At 47.6% G+C, this 19,795-nt stretch overlaps 1 protein-coding gene across 1 annotated transcript in view; it reads left to right on the forward strand.

Annotated features, from left to right (window-relative positions):
• The window catches only part of LOC147422128 (uncharacterized), a gene marked incomplete at its 5' end in the record, with an annotated part of 80,308 nt that overhangs the window by 32,089 nt on the left and 28,424 nt on the right, over window positions 1-19,795 (forward strand). Inside the window, one exon of the mRNA XM_086503231.1 lies at window positions 3,699-3,851. Coding sequence (XP_086359357.1) covers window positions 3,699-3,814 — 116 coding nt within the window. The remainder of the gene's footprint in view (window positions 1-3,698; window positions 3,852-19,795) is intronic.

Consider the following 19,795-nt stretch of genomic DNA (forward strand, 5'->3'; position numbering starts at 1 on the left):
AATGCTGTGAAGGCGCTGGAAGAGTCTCTCGCGTGGGACTGTGTCAAAGGCCTTGCGGAAATCCACAAAGCAGCAGTAAAGCCTCTTCTTCCGCGCCTTTGCCCCATCAATGAGGCAGCGCAGAACGAAGATGTGATCGGTGGTGGAGAAAGCTCGTCTGAAACCTGCCTGGCCTGGAGCTCGTAAACCCTCGATCTCTGCGTAGCAGCTGAGCTGTGCCTCAAGTACTGCTCCATATAGCTTGGCCATGGTGTGGCCAATCATGATAGTCCTGTAGTTCCCTGGGTCCAAGGTGTCGCCAGATTTGTGGATAGGCACTATGGTGTGCTGTGTCCACTCCTCTGGGAAGCCCTCCCCTATAGCCCGGTTGAAGACATGTGCAATCAACGGGGCTATAGTGGAGGCCGCATAAATGATGTGCTCACTCTGTAATCCAGTATGGTCAGCTGATCGTCTGTGCTGCATGCGGCGTATGGCCCTCTCTACCATCTCTGCTGTAAAGAAGGAGGAGCACGTGGGGCGTGGCTCGTGTGGCTGCGGGATAGGAGGCTGCCCTGGCACCTCATAAAGTCGCTCTGCATAATCATGCCATATCTGTGGATCCTCAATAGCTGTAGTCGGACGTGGCTCGCGCATGGTGCGCCATGCCGTCGCGCTATCCATGCTCATGAATCGGCGGTATAGCTCAAGCTCCTGTGCCTCTTCGAATGCTCGCCGCTTTTGGCGTGTCAGCGTCTTCATATGCCGTCTGGCCTCTCTCTCTGTGATCTCTCCTAAGGCTCGCCGTGCACGGAGGCGTCGGTATAGCTCTCTTCACTCATCATCATACCAGCGGTTCTGAGGCATAGTCCCGGGGGGGGGAGTGCGTCCTGTGTGAGTGGTGTGTGGAAAAGAGCTAATAGCTGAAGTGTGGAGAACGGAAGAGATATGTGATGTGAGAACTGAGAGTGGTGTGGATGGGTGGAGGAGGCATAGGCCATGCTCGACCTCGGCCGAGTAAAGAGAGGCTAGCTCATATGTGAAATGGATGGTGGTGTGTGTGCTGTGGAGCTGTGTGGGATGGTATCTCCGGTGATGGAGAAAGAGAGGTATGTGTGGTCGGCTCCGATGGGTATGGGTGGAATGGTGAAGGATGTGATAAGGTGTGTAGCCTCCCTGGGTCCCAGAATATAGTCAACTGTACTCCCCCCTCCCTCTGCAACTCCATGTGGCATACAAGTCAGGCCCTCTGAGGTGGGCCACTGGACCATCCCGTTATAAATAACGAGACGGTGCTGGGAGCCAAGTCGAAGTAGATGTCGTCCGTAGGCTGTGACTGGAGCTCTGTCTGTTGTATCTCTCATAGTAGCCTCCTCATCTAGAGTGTGTAGTGCCTCTGGGTCCTCGTGGTCATATGCCTCACATTGCTCACTGCGCGTACGAGCATTGAAGTCTCCCATAAGGAAGACTTCACCCAGTGTGGAGTACTCCATAATCTCCTCCGTGAGGCATGCGTACGGTGACTCCTGCTCAGTAGGGGCGAATCTGGAGCCTGTGGGAGCAAAGTAGCAAAGGGCAATGTAGACGATCCTGTCTCGTGAGAGCTCGAGGCGAATCCACATGTAGCGGGCCTGTGGGTCCCGGGCAACAATCTGTAGTCTGCTGTGAAGCCCCTGTCTAAAGAGTATGGCCACTCCTCCTGAGCCGCGAGTGGTGTGCTGGCGCATACATCCCCGATGTAGAGACTCCCACTGGAATCCATGTATCCGTGGTAACCCTCTCTCTGGGCTCTCGTGTGTCTCTGTAAGTAGAATGATGTCTCGACCTCTCATCACCTCCTCAAGTCTCTCTGGGTGTGTCCATAGGTCTCCATTGCAATTCCAAACCGTGACATGAATCTCCTCGTGTGTCCCACAGGCCGCGAGTCCCTATGCGATGGTCTTGCCATCAATGATAACCCTACCATCTCGATATACTGCCTTCTTCCCTTCTTTGCGGGCTTGGTGGACTCTAGGCATGAACGCGCGACGGTGATCTTGTTGCATCTTTGTGAGGTCATCATCAAGATAAATGGGGGGGCCTTCTAGCCCTCTCAAGATGACCCTCTTTCGGAGGAAAGAAGTTCGAGACTCCTCGGAGGCGAATTGGAGGATGAGAGCTCTCTTCTTTGGATCTTTGCCGGCTCTCCAAACTTTGGAGAAAGGGATCTCTTCTTCCTTGTATCCCACTTCCTTGCATAAAGCTTTCCCATCGCTCTCGGGTGTAGACCCTTCTTCTTCTTTGATGCCGGTCACTCGCACATTGAGACGGCGAGCTTGTCGCATCTTCTCCTCCTCGATGGTTGTGTGTACGATGAGTACCTCATCTTTTTGGGCTTCCTCTCTTGCTACCTTCTTGATATTCTTTTTGACCACTTCGACCCATCCTTCTTTGGTGGCCTCTAATTTGTCCTCAATTCTTGCGGTGAGGGCTTTGGTGATCTCCTCCTTGAGGGCTTCCTTAGCCTCCTCTTTAATCTCTCCTTCCTCGGGGGTGAGGGATGTGATGGAAGCATGAAGGAGATCGATTTGTGCCTTCATCTCTTCTTGCTCTTTCCTCCATCTCTCCCTCTCCTTCTCGTTCTCCCGTTCCCTTCTCTCCTTCTCCTCTTTGAGATTTTGGATTTCCGCTCTCATGTCCTCCTTCTCTTCGTTCCATAGCTTGATGAAGGTGGCTTTCTCCTCCCTCCATATATCTCTCTCCATCCACCATTCTTTCATGTCCTTCTCCAATTGTGCAAGCCTCTTGTTCGTGAGCATGAAGGTTGTCTTCATTGTCGATGTCGGCGTCTTGATGATGGGGGAAGACATGGTTGTCTTCGTAACTACCCTCTCTTCATATTGTGAAGAAGAGGGGAGAAGGGGAAGAGAGGGAGTACGTGTGTGTATGCGTGTGTGTGTGGGTATGTATCCGTGTGTGTGTGTGTCAGAGAGAGAGAGAGAGAGAGAGAGAGAGAGAGAGAGAGAGAGAGAGAGAGAGAGAGAGAGAGCTGCGTGAGAGAGAGAGAGAGAGAGAGAGAGAGAGAGAGAGAGAGAGAGAGAGGGTGCGCCAGTGACTTGCTCCCTCTGCGTTTCTGCAGCCCTGCACGTTCAGCAGCTCCTGCACGCTCAACAACCCCAGCCGCTCTGCTTCCCTAAGAGCCCATGCTCTGCTAAAAACCTGTACGCTGTGGTGCTGAGGCTGAGAACTTGCGCGCTGTGGTGCTGAGGCTGAAATCTGCGCGCTGTGGTGCTGAGGCTGAAGCCAGCTCGCGTTGTGGTGCTGAGGCTGAAGCCTGCTCGCGAGAGAGAGAGAGAGAGAGAGAGAGAGAGAGAGAGAGAGAGAGAGAGAGAGAGAGAGAAGGCAATTGAGTGACTTGATTCAGTCCCAACCAAAAGCTCCAAAAACACGGAGTCTTTCCAAGGGGACGGTACTTGTGTGTGATTGCTTTTCCTTGATAAGCTGGGACGGGGCATGGTGCTAATATAGACTCTTCTCATGAGTTGACTTGCCTGGGAATAAAAATAAGGCTACGACTACAATATTAATTTGTAGATCCAATTATGTATCCAAACACACACACACTGCATGAATGCATGTGTGCGTATGCATGTATGTATGAAATGTGTGTTATGTATGTATATAATGTTTTTATATAATGTTTGTATGTATAAATCTAAGAGAATGTTGTGAACTTGCAGGTCTCACTAGAAGCAAGAAGAAGGCATTGGGCATCCCTCTCCTATTTGAAGGAGGCCTTGATCCTAAGGCATGGGCCTTGGAGAGAGAGATGGCAAGAATCAACAAGGAGTGGTGAAACCGGCCCGTAGGGCGGTAGGCGTTGGCTTTCACCCGTAATTCTTTACTTAAACACACACACAGAGCACTTTGCAAAGGAGACCTGTAACGAGAATTAATGTCACCAGCGTGTGACTACTATCTATCCTTTTTGTTGATTTCTTTCTTATTATCTATTTACTTTCACTTTTTGGAAACACCCCTCGGGAAATCTAACTGCCCTGCATTGCATAGCTAGTGTGGAACTGTCCAGAGGGAGTCCAGGCCTGAGGGCAAGAGAGCACTAAGGTTGGACAAGGACTATGGTTAGCCAAGTGGGGTCATTGACTAGCCAAAGTGGAATCCTTTGCTACAGAGGCTACATTTCAGTTCTGGATGTGGCCGCAGTGTACAAAGAGGGTCGGATGACCTAGAAAGATACAATGGCAGCATCTCCTAAAATTTAGGGAACTGCTATTTTGGGACCTGAAAATGTCTTCGCGTCATTACGTGCAGTTTGACATGGGGATCATTTTGTTACTCTGTGGCCAAGTCAACAGAGGCTGCAGGTGAGATATTTTTAGACCCGAGGGTCTAAAGCGGGAAAATGCACAAATGAGTGACACTTGGCACTTTGAGGCCAGTTTACTACTTATAGAGAAGGCAAAAACGTGATTTATAGTTGGGAGGCTCATTTTGCAAGTCGCTGTCACAGGTTAAGAGCTATGGAGTGCTTGCTTTCCCTCTTATGCACAGTGCGGTGCCAGGAGTGATGCCCTGCACGCTACGCACTGCCCTCTCTCTCCCCTTTGGCAGTATGTTATGCCCCTCTAGTGGGCTCTTCATTTGACCAATGTACAGTTGTGTGGGTTCATGCGCGATTGCCGAGGCAAGAGCCTCTTGCACAGGTACTGGATTAGCTAGCGGCTAATCCCCCCGCAGGTACAGGTGAATTCGGAGAGGTTTCACGCCAGAAATCTCGTCCGATTCAAAGGGCAAGTAGCCCTACAGGTGCGGGAGCTCGAGGACTTGCTAGGGATGCGACCGGCACGCGGAACGGAGCCCGAAACAGTGAATTACAGCCTGCTGTGTATTTTTGCAGGTTTAGGGTTTTGGCCCTAAACGGACCCTAATACCCCCAGGAGGTTCGGGGACGCAAGGGGACCGCTGTACAGGCGATCTGGCGCATTTTCAGGGCTGAAAACAGAGAATTCAGCGTGCTGCAGATTCTCGCCAGGTTTTGCAAAGTGCCCGTATGCGTCGGGAAAGTCAGTCAATGCGTGGGAATACTGACCGTGAAGGGTTCTAGTACAGTTATGCTGCCGAAATCGGGCTGGAACAGTGGAAATTCAGCCGAGTTTGTGCGGGGCAGCTTGTAGGAACCACAGCGTTTATTCCCTCTTTTGAACAATAAAGAAATACCGAAAGGGGCGCCTAAGTTAGGGGCCAATCTGGTGTCTGTCTACTCATACAGGTGCAATCTAGCAGCCTGTATCCCTCTCCCCTTTGTTGTGTCTTGAAAGTACAGGTAAAATAGACGACTAATAATGGGTGAAAGCTAAATCAAGGTTTAAAGTAAAGTCTACCGCCCTTTTTGGATTGAACAGGCCGGTTTCATGGTTCCATCGACGGATTAAATCACTTTTTCCCATAGAAGTGAGCCTTGGGCAGTTTTCGGCTTGAAGACACAGGGGATCATAGACCAGACACAGGGAATTGCAATTATGGCTGACAGACCAGATGATGTGACTGAAGAGGTTTCCTCTTCACAGGGTCAACAGACACATGAAGTGGGTGAGTCCTCAAGACCACCACAGACTGATGATGATATATTCAGGACCCAGTTGGCTACTGCTGTGGCTATGTTCACACAAGTAATGCAGAATCCGAGGTTTTTAGCCTTTCTGCAACCTCCGGTTCCGTCTCAGCAAGTTGGGTCACTGGATCATATTCAAAAGCCTGTTAAGGCTCGAGCACAGGTGATTCATACCGCACAGTCAATGGAAACACCTGTACACTTGACGGAGAACATGCAGTCTCCACAACGTATGCCTAAGGTGCAAGAACAGGTGGCTGAGATGCCAGTTTTTCAAGCTGTACCAGTTCAGCCCGCCACCTTTCAGCAGCCTATAGCTGGTTCTAATGGGCAGGGAAGCAACTTACAGGCTATGCAACAGGTCTTCCCACCACCTTCAGTACACCCTGGCTATTTTGGAGGTGGATCCGTATTCCAAAGCATGGCTGGTCATGCACCTGGAAATCAGTTTTATACGCCAGGAACAGTGTTTGCGGGTGCTCAAACGATGATGCCTAACCCCATGTACAGTGTCATGGGTATGCAACCAGGGTTTCAAAGCACTCAGGGACAATTCGGGATGCCACACGCAAATTTTGGTATGGCTGGAATTACAAATCAGCAGCCAAATATGGCATTTCCAGGTCAAGTTAATAGCGGCCAAGGAACACAAATGAACCCTAATAGTGTTCCCATGTTTCAGTCACTTCCATATGACAATTTAACGCCGCTGGAGAGGCCAACTCCGTACAAAGAAGGTGGCAAAGGTGTGTCATTCACGACCTTTACAGGGTTTGATGACAGGAAGAAGGCTCTTTCATTCCTCCAGCAGTTTGACAAGGCCTATGCAGGGGGAAACTTTACAGAGGCTTCAAAGGTCCGCAAGGCAGCCACTTTCTTGACAGGGAATGCGGGACAATGGTGGACAACTTTATTGCTTCAAGGGCAAGCTCCGTCCACATGGATTTACTTTAAGCAGATTTTTGCAGCAGCATGGTTATCTGATGATTTCGAAGCAGATGTCATGACAGAATGGCACCAGCTAAATGCTGCCACTTGCAGAAATCTGGATGATTACAATCGGAAGTTTTGGAAAGCTCTACTTCCAGTAACTTCCTATAGGTTTGTGCCATTGACAGAACAGATAGAAAAATACTGTTGTGGCCTACCCAAAGGATTGAGAAAATACTGCACAAAGACCAAAGTCACTACTTTGACGCAGCTCATCGAGGTAGCAAACACTGGCAATGGTTTGCTCAAGGGAGAAGATTGTGAATTTAACACTGGCGTCAAGGCAGGATCAGGCAAGAAAAATTCAGCCAAGAAGCACGTTCCCAATGAGGCTCCTAAAGGGACTCAGGAGTCAGCCAACGCAGGGAAAGACAAAGCTACGGTTGAATCAGAAAAAGGACCAGCAAAGAAATGGAAAAGACGTTTTCCTCGCAAGTCAGAAGAGCAAAAGAAGGTCCTGAGGACAGAGAACAAATGCTTTATATGTGAGCAGCCTGGCCACATTGCTTACAATTGTCCTACAAAGAAAAGGCCAGCTGATTCTGAAGACAAGGAAGACAAGAAAGGAAAGAAGCCCATGGCTGGTCTAGTGCCAGATATGGTGGGCGACAAGCCAAATTCAGATGCAAGTGAGCTTTGCAGAGCATGGGGAAAGGTTAGGGATCAAACAGTGCTTATCTTCTTTGATCCAGGTGCCAAAGCCAACTTTATTTCCCCAGAATTGGCTTCAAAGTTGGGAATCAGACCTGAAGAGATGGGGTATACAGCAGAGGCAGGTTTGGCATGTCCTGGCCATACAGAGGCTGTGACACCCATCATTGGAAAGTTGCGTCTACATATCCAGTCCTATGTAGATGCTGAAGAATTTTACATCATGCCACTGGACGGATGTGATGTGTTGTTAGGTATTCCTTGGTTGTTTCGTGTACAGGGAATCATGGATGCCTACAACAAAAAGATCACTGTACAGAGCAGGGGAAAGACTCACATTCTGGATGTAAAGCTTAAAGGGGAGTCTATTCCTACTGTATCAGCTTCTGCTATTACTTCTGTAATGAAAAAGCATCTTTTTGCGTACTTGGTTTTTGCACGTGAAGTGTCAGATTGTGATGAATCAAATTTATCTGTGCTAGATAAAGAAAGGTCAATGTTTTTACAACAGTATAGTGACTGTTTTTCTGATTCATTACCGTCTCAATTACCGCCAGAGAGACCCGAGGACCATGCGATAGATTTGGTGCCAGGCTGTAGCCCACCAAATAAGCCTCCGTACAGGGTTAGTGCGGCTCAGCAGAAAGAGATAATGGGCCAAGTACAGGAGCTGTTAGAAAAGGGGCTGATTCAGCCCAGTTCATCTCCATTCTGTTCTCCAGTGTTGTTGGTGCAGAAAAAGGATGGCTCATGGCGTATGTGCATCGACTACCGTGCACTGAACAAGAATACCATCAAGAATAGGTTTCCTATACCTAGAATTGATGATATTATGGACAAATTAGAAGGAGCAGCTATGTTTAGCAGGATAGATCTAAAGAGTGGGTATCATCAGATCCGCATTAGATCAGAGGATGTGCACAAGACTGCTTTTAGAACGACGTTTGGCCTTTACGAATTTTTAGTGATGCCCTTTGGTCTCACAAATGCTCCTGCTACGTTCAATAGGATGATGGACAGAATTTTCCGTCCACACCAGTAGTTTGTTGGTACATTCTTTGATGACATGATAGTCTACTCAAAGAATGAAGAGGAGCATAGGCATCACTTGGCCATTGTGTTCAAAGAGCTACGCAGTCATAGGTTGCTCATCAATGCAAAGAAAAGTGAGTTTTTTCTGAAAGAGATTCACTTTCTGGGACACATTGTCTCAAAGGATGGTGTCAGAATGGATCCTGCAAAAGTCGAAGCGATCAAGTCATGGCCAAATTTGAAGACGGTGCATGATGTCCGAAGCTTCTTGGGACTATGCTCCTATTACAGAAGGTTTATCCGAAATTTCGCTGAGATTGCTTCACCTTTACATGCTCTTCAAAAGAAGGCAGTCACCTTTAGATGGACACAAAAAGAGATTTCAGCTTTTAATCTCTTAAAGGAAAAGATGACTTCAGATCCAGTCATTGTGTTGCCAGATCTTAGGAAGTCATTTGTGGTCCAGTGTGATGCCTGCGGTAGTAGCATTGGTGCTGTGCTAATGCAAGATGGCAGGGTAGTAGCCTATGAGAGCAGAATTTTGCAAGGGCCAGAGATGACCATGCAGGTCTATGAGAAAGAGTTATTGGCTGTGATTCATGCGCTCTTAAGTTGGAAACACTACCTGCTAGGTGCAGACTTTGTTGTCCAAACGGATCATCAGACCTTGCGATACTTCTTGACACAGACAAAGTTATCTGAGAAGCATATGCGATGGGCAAATATCTTGTCCATGTTCCATTTTCAGATTGTGCATGTGGAAGGCAAGAAGAACGTTGTGGCTGATGCCTTGTCTAGGAAGCCACAAATTTCAGCTGTGTCAATTCCTTATCATCATGAACTTGATGATATGAGAGAACAGTATGCAAATGATGAAGATTTTGCAAGGGTCTTCGAGCAACTAATGGATGGACAACATCATGAACACTATCTTCTTAAAGATGGGTTCATGATGATGCATGGCAGATTGTGTGTCACAAAGCCATTGCGACGCAAAGTTATGGAAGAGAGTCATGTCCCACCGTATGCAGGGCATCGTGGTATCGATGCTACAGTTAAAGCGGTAGAGACATTCTTCTATTGGCCTACATTGAGAAGGGATGTGGATGCCTTTGTGCGAGAATGCCTAATATGCCAAAAGGTCAAGTTTGACAGGCAAAAGGCACCAGGGTTATTGCAACCACTACCTATTCCAGATAAACCATGGGAAAGTATTGCTATGGATTTTATCTTTGATCTTCCAAGAACGCAGACAGGAAATGATGGTATTTGGACCATTATTTGCAGATTCAGCAAACAGGCTCATTTTATTCCTGTCAGGAAGAAGATAAAGCCAGATCAGATGGCACGCTTGTTTATGAGCAATATTTTCAAGTATCATGGCATGCCACAGTCGATTATTAGCGACCGTGATCCACGCATGACTAGTTTGTTCTGGAGAGGCTTGTTTGAGAATATGGGTACCACGCTCAAATTCTCTTCGTCATTTCATCCTCAAACAGATGGGCAGTCAGAAGAGGCAAATTCTACTGTCCTAGATCTGCTGAAGTGCTATGTGTCAGAGCATAAAGGAAAGTGGGAGCAGTATTTGCCATTGGTGGAGTATGCATACAATAATACAGTGCATTCATCAACTGGCAAGGCACCTTTTGAAATAGTTGAAGGTGGCAAGAAAGTTCCTCCCATACTGCATACAAAGGACAAGATATTTGAAGCAGATAAGTATGTTCAGGACATGGATGAAATGTACAAGAAGGTCAAAGTGGCCTTAGAAAGGACTCAGGCAAAGCAAAAGAAAGCAGCTGATCGTCACCGTCGTGAAGTGGTATATTCACTTGGTGATTGGGTGCTTCTACGGTTTGAAAAGGCAAGGTTAAAGAAGATGAAGGGCAAGGAAAGAGTGTTTCCAAAGCTCAGCATGCGTTACTATGGGCCTTTTCAAGTGTGCGACATAATCAGTGATGTTGCATATAGGCTGAAATTGCCTGACAGTTGGAAGATTCACAATGCGTTTCATGTGAGTCTTCTCAGACCCTATGTGGGTGATGTGCCAGAAGATATGCCAGCTGAAGATCAGCCGGAAGTCGAGGAACTTGACGAGATCTTGGTCCCTGAACAGATTTTGGCACACAAAGAAAGGAAAGTGAAAGGCAAGGTTGCTAGGCGTTACTTGGTAAAGTTCAGAAACTATCCACCAATGGATGCTAAGTGGATGGAAGAAGGTGAACTTGCAGAGTCACCAACTGTGTTATCACTTTACCTGGAAGCCTTCGATTTGCAACCTACCTTGACCCCTTGAGTTTCAAAGCTAAATGGATTGTCAGTGTGACAATGGCTTTTGAAACAAATGATGTACATGGTATTTAAAGTGAGCTCAAATGAAATACCTGTTACATGAATGTTAGAGCTGTACAGATTGTCAGTTTGGCAATTGCTCTTATGGAATGTCCAAAAGTTTGGTTAGTGCTATAGAAGTGAGTATTTCTTGTCAGTCTGTCAAGGATACAGTGATTGCTTCTATTAAAGAGTACATGTGTAACTGCATTCTTAAACTGTCGGTTTGGGTATGCTCGCAAGTGTTACGGGATCCAACGTGTACTATAAGACAGTGGCAAAATGTGCAGCTACCATTTTGTCATTGGAAAGTTCGTGACTCAAAGCAATGGCAGAGTGCGAAGCTACCACTATGTCATTGGGACAGGGTTCACACGCAGGCAATACATGAGTCGACGAGGTGTTGAATACACCAGGGTTGACAATGAGCATGTATGTGTCGTATATGTGTCGACAGGTGTTGAATACATCAGTGTTGACAGTAAGCATGGACGACATAGATGCAAACGAGGACGTTTGAGATTTCAAGAGGGGGGTATGTCACCAGCGTGTGACTACTATCTATCCTTTTTGTTGATTTCTTTCTTATTATCTATTTACTTTCACTTTTTGGAAACACCCCTCGGGAAATCTAACTGCCCTGCATTGCATAGCTAGTGTGGAACTGTCCAGAGGGAGTCCAGGCCTGAGGGCAAGAGAGCACTAAGGTTGGACAAGGACTATGGTTAGCCAAGTGGGGTCATTGACTAGCCAAAGTGGAATCCTTTGCTACAGAGGCTACATTTCAGTTCTGGATGTGGCCGCAGTGTACAAAGAGGGTCGGATGACCTAGAAAGATACAATGGCAGCATCTCCTAAAATTTAGGGAACTGCTATTTTGGGACCTGAAAATGTCTTCGCGTCATTACGTGCAGTTTGACATGGGGATCATTTTGTTACTCTGTGGCCAAGTCAACAGAGGCTGCAGGTGAGATATTTTTAGACCCGAGGGTCTAAAGCGGGAAAATGCACAAATGAGTGACACTTGGCACTTTGAGGCCAGTTTACTACTTATAGAGAAGGCAAAAACGTGATTTATAGTTGGGAGGCTCATTTTGCAAGTCGCTGTCACAGGTTAAGAGCTATGGAGTGCTTGCTTTCCCTCTTATGCACAGTGCGGTGCCAGGAGTGATGCCCTGCACGCTACGCACTGCCCTCTCTCTCTCCCCTTTGGCAGTATGTTATGCCCCTCTAGTGGGCTCTTCATTTGACCAATGTACAGTTGTGTGGGTTCATGCGCGATTGCCGAGGCAAGAGCCTCTTGCACAGGTACTGGATTAGCTAGCGGCTAATCCCCCCGCAGGTACAGGTGAATTCGGAGAGGTTTCACGCCAGAAATCTCGTCCGATTCAAAGGGCAAGTAGCCCTACAGGTGCGGGAGCTCGAGGACTTGCTAGGGATGCGACCGGCACGCGGAACGGAGCCCGAAACAGTGAATTACAGCCTGCTGTGTATTTTTGCAGGTTTAGGGTTTTGGCCCTAAACGGACCCTAATACCCCCAGGAGGTTCGGGGACGCAAGGGGACCGCTGTACAGGCGATCTGGCGCATTTTCAGGGCTGAAAACAGAGAATTCAGCGTGCTGCAGATTCTCGCCAGGTTTTGCAAAGTGCCCGTATGCGTCGGGAAAGTCAGTCAATGCGTGGGAATACTGACCGTGAAGGGTTCTAGTATAGTTATGCTGCCGAAATCGGGCTGGAACAGTGGAAATTCAGCCGAGTTTGTGCGGGGCAGCTTGTAGGAACCACAGCGTTTATTCCCTCTTTTGAACAATAAAGAAATACCGAAAGGGGCGCCTAAGTTAGGGGCCAATCTGGTGTCTGTCTACTCATACAGGTGCAATCTAGCAGCCTGTATCCCTCTCCCCTTTGTTGTGTCTTGAAAGTACAGGTAAAATAGACGACTAATAATGGGTGAAAGCTAAATCAAGGTTTAAAGTAAAGTCTACCGCCCTTTTTGGATTGAACAGGCCGGTTTCAATTAACACTTCATCACACACACGGCTCGGAAGCTAGAATGCTCCGAGCAGACGCCGACAACCTGTAGGCCCCAAAATTGGCGCCCCTTTCGGTATTTCTTTATTCTTTAGGAGGGTAAATTACAAGGTAAGGTCCTGGGAATCCTTCACATGTATCCACCTAGATACCATTTGATTTGGCCAAATTTCGGCAGCATAACAGCCCCAAAACTTGCGCGAAACCCATTCCCCTGCTGGAACTCGCTTGCACTGACGTATACCCTCTGATTCCTGTCCAAAAACAGTAAATTCAGCACGCTGTATTTACTGGTTTTTGCCCTGTTTTCAGCCCCAAACAGTCCCCTAACTGTCCTTTGCCAGTGGGGCACGATTCCCAATGATCCTGGCGTTCGTATGGCTGAAAAACAGTCAAATTACAGCGCATATACATCGCTGATTTTGCACCTGTACGGTGAGGTTATGACCCTCACCAGTGCCTGCTTTGGAGCAGCAGTTAGCTACCCCTGTTCCTGCTCAAGGAGGCTCTTGCCTCAGCACAAAAGCATGAACCCACACAACTGTACATCAGTCAAATGAGTAGCCCTCTTGTGGGGCATCACATAACTGCAAGTAGGGGAGAAAGAGAGCAGTATGTAGCGTGCGGGGCATCACTCCCGTCACCATACTGTGCATAGAGGGCAAGGTAAGCATTCCATAGCTTCTGTACCTGTTGCAATCCGCCTGTGGCTGAAAATGGCGCCCCCTTTGATGATATGCAGCTCGTTTTTGCCTCCCAGAGTGGCAGAATCGCTCACAAGCTGACACGTCGCCCAGTTTCCGAGTTTGGGCTTTCCCTGCTAAAAATATCTCAACTGGTGCGTCAGTTGACTTCGCGGCAGAGTTGTAAAGTGTTCCCCTAGTCATACCGAAGGTAATGACGCGAACACATTTCGTGGCCCAAAATAGCAGTTCCCTAAATTTTAGGAGATGCTTCCGTTGGGCTCCCACTGGTCTTCTGACTATCTATCCTCATTGGGACCGTATCCAAAAATGCAATGTGGCCCAACTGTCGGATACTTTTTGTTGGAAGTCCCACCTTGACTTTACGCCTTAATTGAGTTCACTTCCTAGTATCCACCAACTTGCTAAGTGCGACGGGGGGACCTATATGATCTTGCTCTGAGCCTAGACATCCTCTTACCATACGAGTTCCAGTGCCGACCACTTCCCGTCTGCGGGTGAATCTACCGTTCACATTGGCCATACAATGTCCGACCGTTTGCTACTTCAAAAAGAGGGTCTTAAAATAAATAAAATAAATCCCATTGGAAAGAAACCAACAACCAAGGTTAGCAGTTGCCACATCTCTGTGACATGGTTAATAACTGCCACGTCCTCGTGACGTACCCCCCTCTTGAAATCGCAAACGTCCTCGATTGCATACCATAAATACACGCCACTGATGATCTTGTGCTATCAACACTCTTTTATCATCGCATGTATCCGCAAGAAAGGTCGTAACATACATAGATACAAATGACTTAATGAGGCCTTCATACTTTTGCCATTTCTATCTATGGCACTGAACTCATGTGTACATTCGATGTACTAGCTCTATCATTACCCCTCCTTTGCACACGTTGGGTTGGGGCATAAGTAGGTTGTAACCCAAAGGCTTCAAGGTAAAGCTGCAATACATTTGGTGACTCTGACAGTTCATGCTCTTCCATCCACTTTGCATCCATAGGCGGATAGTTCTTGAACTTCACCAAATAGCGTCTTGCAACTTGTCCTTTAACTTTTCTGTCCTTATGTGCCAAAACTTGCTCAGGTACCAGGATCTCATCAAGTTCCTTAACTTCTGGCTGATCCTCAACTGGCATATCTTCGGGCACATCACCCACGAAGGGTCTTAGAAGACTCACGTGAAACGCATTATGAATCTTCCACGCATCAGGCAATTTCAGTCTGTAAGCCACATCGCTGATCTTGTCAAGCACTTGAAAAGGCCCATAGTAACGCATGCTGAGCTTAGGAAACAGCCGTTCCTTGCCCTTCATCTTCTTTAACCTTGCCTTTTCGAACCTTAAGAGAACCCAATCACCGGGTGATAGTAGCAATTCACGACGGTGACGATCAGCAGCCTTTTTCTGTTTTGCCTGAGTCTTCTCCAAGGCAACTTTAATCTTCTTATACATCTCATCCATGTTCTCAACATATCGATCTGCCTCAAAGATCCTGTCCTTGGTGTGCAAAATGGGAGGAACCTTTTTGCCGCCTTCAACAATCTCAAAAGGTGCTTTGCCAGTAGACGAATGCACCGTATTATTGTATGCATACTCAAGCATAGGCAAATACTGTTCCCACTTGCCCTTATTATCTGACACATAGCATTTCAACAGATCTAAGACAGTAGAATTGGCCTCTTCTGACTGTCCATCAGTTTGTGGATGAAACGAAGACGAGAACTTGAGCGTAGTACCCATGTTCTCAAACAATCCTCTCCAGAACAAACCGGTCATGCGAGGATCACGATCACTGATAATCGATTGTGGCATACCATGGTACTTAAACACATTGTACATGAACAAGCGTGCCATCTGATCAGATTTTATCTTCTTCCTGACAGGGATAAAATGGGCCTGCTTGCTGAACCTGCAGATAATGGTCCATATACCATCATTCCCTGTTGGTGTCCTTGGAAGATCAAAGATAAAGTCCATAGCAATGCTTTCCCATGGCTTATGCGGAATCGGCAGTGGTTGTAACAACCCTGGTGCCTTTTGCCTGTCAAACTTGACCTTTTGGCAAACTATGCATGCTCGCACAAAGGCATCCACATCTCTCCTCAAGGTAGGCCAATAGAAGAACGTCTCTACCGCTTTAACTGTTGCATCAATGCCACGATGCCCTGCATACGGTGGGACATGACTCTCTTCCATGACCTTATGTCGCAGTGGCCTAGTGACACAAAGTCTGCCATGCATCATCATAAAACCATCTCTGAGGAGGTAGTGCTCGTGATGTTGCCCCTCTTGTAACTGTTCAAAGATCCTTGCAAAATCTTCATCAGCAGTATACTGTTCCTTCATGTCATCTAACTCATGATGATAAGGAATTGACACAGCTGAAATTTGTGGTTTTCTTGATAACGCATCAGCCACAACATTCTTCTTGCCTTCCACATGCATAATCTGGAAGTGGAACATGGAAAGAATGTTTGCCCATCGCATATGCTTTTCGGATAACTTTGACTGTGTCAAGATGTATCGCAAGGTCTGATGATCTGTTTGGACAACAAAATCAGCACCTAAGAGGTAGTGCAACGTGACTGTGTCCTGCAACGTTTTGAAATGCTGTGTAGAGTAGTGGTGCCGGGCCCTGGCGCTGCTGTTCGTTGGTCACTGCTGCCCACGATAGCGTTTTGAAACGTTGCCGCACATGAGTGTTTTTTTCCTGCTGACGACACCATTGTGTGACTGCCTCCCCCCCCCCCCCCCCCCCAATAAAAAAGAAAACCCCCCTAAGAGAGAAAAAAACCTGACTGCGTCCTGAAACGCTGGTCCCCTTGGAGTCGGAAAAAACTTCTCGGAGTTCCAGATTTTGCGACTTCATCATGGCCCTCCCTTGATTTAGCGCCATTGACAAATTGAACTGCAATAACTATGCTCATTGGAATTTGGTCATGCGACTTTGGTTCTCACGGAAAGGCTTATGGGATGTTGTTGGTGGCTCGGAGCCCCGTCCCACGAGGGATGGATGTGGCAGCTGCTAACCTTAGTTGTTGGTTTCTTTCCAATGATTTTTGTTTTATTCTTGAGACCCTCTTTTTGAAGTTGCAAACGGTCGGACATTGTATGGCCAATGTAAACGGTAGTTTCACCCGCACACGGGAAGTTGGTTGGCACTAGAATTCGTATAGTAAGAGGATGTATAGGCTCAATTTAAGATCATTTAGGTCCCCCCGTCGCACTTAGCAAGTTGGTGGATACTAGGTAGTGAACTCAATAAAGGCATATTGCCAAGGTGGGGTCACCGAGGGAAAGTACCCTACAGCTGGGCCATATGCATTTTTGGATGCGGTCCCAATGGGCTTAGATGGTCAGATGACCAATGGGAGTCCAACAGAAGCATCCCCTAAAATTTAGGGAAGTGGGCCACGAAATCTGTTCGCGTCATTACCTCCGGAATGACAAGGGGAACATTTTAGAACTCTGCTGCAAAGTCAAGTCAGCAACGAGTCGGGAGATTTTTAAGCAGCAACCCCGAAACGGGAAATTGCTTGTAAACGTGCCAAGTGGCACATTTTGGTGTACTTGCCTCACGTAGAAAAATGGGCGCTGAATTTTAAGCTGGGAGGAGGCCTCAGGAGCTTCATTTGCAGTTTGCCATAAGTTAAGAGCTATTGATTGCAAGCTTTCCCTGTCATGTACAGTGTGGTGCAAGAAGTCATGTCTTGCACACCTCACACTGCTCTCTCTCTTCCCTACGTGCAGTAATGTGATGCCCCACAAGAGGGCTCTTCATTTGACTCATGTACAGCTGTGTGGTTACATGCGTTTTTGCTGAGCAAGAGCCGCTCTGAGCAGGAACAGGAGTAGCTAATTGCTGCCCCAAAAGCAGACACTGGTGAGGGTGATAACCTCATCGTACAGGTGTGATTTCAGCGTTGGTTATGCGTTGTATTTTGACTCTTTTCAGCCATACGGTTGCCAGAACCATTGGGAACAGTGCCCCACTGCTAGAAGGAAGTTCAGGGACTGTTTATGTCACGTGACACATCCCAACCCTATGTGTCCGTGGACAAGCTACACCACAGGAGGGTTCAGTCAGTCCAGTCAATTTAGATTAGCAGTGATCTGGCACTTTTGTGAGTCTATTCGTAGACCGTGCATGCCCAGTCATTTAGCATAGATGCATATCCTCCGGTTGCACACAGCATGATCATCGGAATTCCCGTCAAAATCCATTAGCATCAGTTAGGGGAAATTTTCAGTTCATTTAGCCTATTTTCCTATTTATTGGTATTTTCACTTATTATTTTTAAGTGACTTTCCAACAAAAGTAGGTAGGGCAATTTTGCTAAGTTAATATATAAGCAAACCCAAGTTAGCACTTTCAGGCAGAAGAGGCAGCTTGAGCTTCCCGCTCAACAGGCAACTTCTCAGCAGTACCCCCCCCCCCCCCCCCCCCCCCCCCCCCAAGCAGTAGACCCTCGCCATACCTCTCACCATCCCCTTGGCGTTTCCTTCTCTAGCAGCAGATCCATCGTCTTGAAGCTTCCACCTTCTGGCGATAATCCCCTTGCAGATCAACCCCATCCTCGGTGTTTTCCCGCGACCAAAGCACCTCAGCCTTAGCGTTTTTGTCCCCAGCAAACACAGCGTTTTTGCAGCCTTTCACTAACGCTAGGATCCCCAGCATATCAGCGTTTTTTGGATGCATATAGCGAGTGTTTCTGCCAGCAAGCTTCAGCGTTTTGATCATCATTGGGATCTCTGCCATACCAGCGGTTTTCAGCATCAAAGAGGCCTGCTGTCCAGCGTTTTTCAGCATGAGAGATTGACCTAATTCGCAGCTAAAGAAGTCCCACAGTTCAGCGTTTTACCATCAGCATGACACCCGACCGAGACAGTCATTTTCAGCCATAGCCACAGCAAGAAAACAGTCAGTTTCAGCCCCGAAACAGCCACGGAATTCAGCCCATAGCAGATCACAGATTTCAGCCTAAGTCGTCGTGGTCATCACCGTCGTCGTCATCGGCATAGTCCCATTGCATCAATCCATTGCATTCGCATTGTACACCTTTGTGCAATCAAAGTAGACCACTCTCTCCGACGAGAGTGGGGCCTTTGGAGGAGGGTTTTACAACTCTCGGGTGTCGTATCTCTTCTCTCTCCTTCTCTCAGTCTCATTCACTTGCACGCACAATATCCACTCACTGTGTTCGTGATTATAGCACTCTCCATAAGACGGAAAGCTCTCTCTTTTCCTAAGAACGAAAAGGAACCTTGAGCAATAAAGATCACTAATCTTGAGAAAATACAACATTCATTCCGTTGCACCTAACATTGGTATCAAAGTTTAGGAAGTGTTCTGCATTACTCAAGGAGAGAACCACAAGAAATTTTTTTGCTTGTTGCGATCGCACGATCCCAAGTTTACTTGGGCGTGGCGATTCCTAATCGTGTTTTGTTGAAGAGTGACAGGAGTCCCAAGAAAGAAGGGCTTGTCCAGCCTCCCCTTGTGTCTCTTTTCACTCATTGAGAGCGGACCGTGCACTTAGTGGCCGGCCAATCGACGTGAGGTGGGAAAAAGCAACCTTGGTGTGAGCACAAGGCCGCCAAGGGGTGTGCCTGCAGAAAAGAGTAGAACTTGGGTGAAGAGAAGATCCTTCTCCAACGCGATTTGCAAGCGAAAGAAAACCTCAAGAACCCCAAGAACCCAAGTCCCTCAAGACTCAAGAACCTCAAGAATCCAAGATTCTCAGGAATCAAGGACCTCAAGAACCTCAAGACCCTCAAGAACCCAAGTTCCTCGCGAGCTTAAGACCCCAAGATCATAGTGCATGGTCGTCACCCGAAGCGGAATGGATACTTCGCGTACAGGTGATGAGCATGAGAGAGGCGACGGAGACTCGTTACCACCCGGAGATGATTTCTTCAACCCTCCCCCTTCGCCATCTACGCCAGACCCTATGGAGGCAATGATGAAGCAGATGATGGCCATGATGGATAAACAGGAAGACAAGCGGCTTGCTTTAGAACGCGAGCGCGATGAAAGAAACGCAAGATTGGCCGCAGAACAAGAAGAAAATCGACTTGCTCTCGAACGCGAGCGCGCTGAACGAAAAGAACGCAAAGCAGAAAGTGACGCCGAGCGAGAAGCTCAAAGGGAGATTCGCAATCAAGAATTTATTGCCCAAATCCTAGCCTCGTAGACCGCACCACCCAAAGCTTGTGGGAGTTTGTCAGGTGGCGCAAGTCACGATGCGGATTCACACAATCCAGTCACAGAGAAGTTGACTTTCAGTAAGTATGACGGTATTTTTGACGGCAGCTATGTACCTTGCCGGTGATGCCATAAATCGGTACCAGGCATGGCAAGAGGCACAGCTAGCCGCGCACCTAGAGGCAGCCGATGATTTCACGTCCCTCTCTTTTAGTTGGGTTGATTTCCAAGACAAGCTCAAGGCGCGGTATA

Source organism: Adiantum capillus-veneris, chromosome 27, assembly GCF_014529385.1.
Source record: "Adiantum capillus-veneris isolate H3 chromosome 27, ASM1452938v2, whole genome shotgun sequence".
In the NCBI taxonomy this organism is placed as follows: domain Eukaryota; kingdom Viridiplantae; phylum Streptophyta; class Polypodiopsida; order Polypodiales; family Pteridaceae; genus Adiantum; species Adiantum capillus-veneris.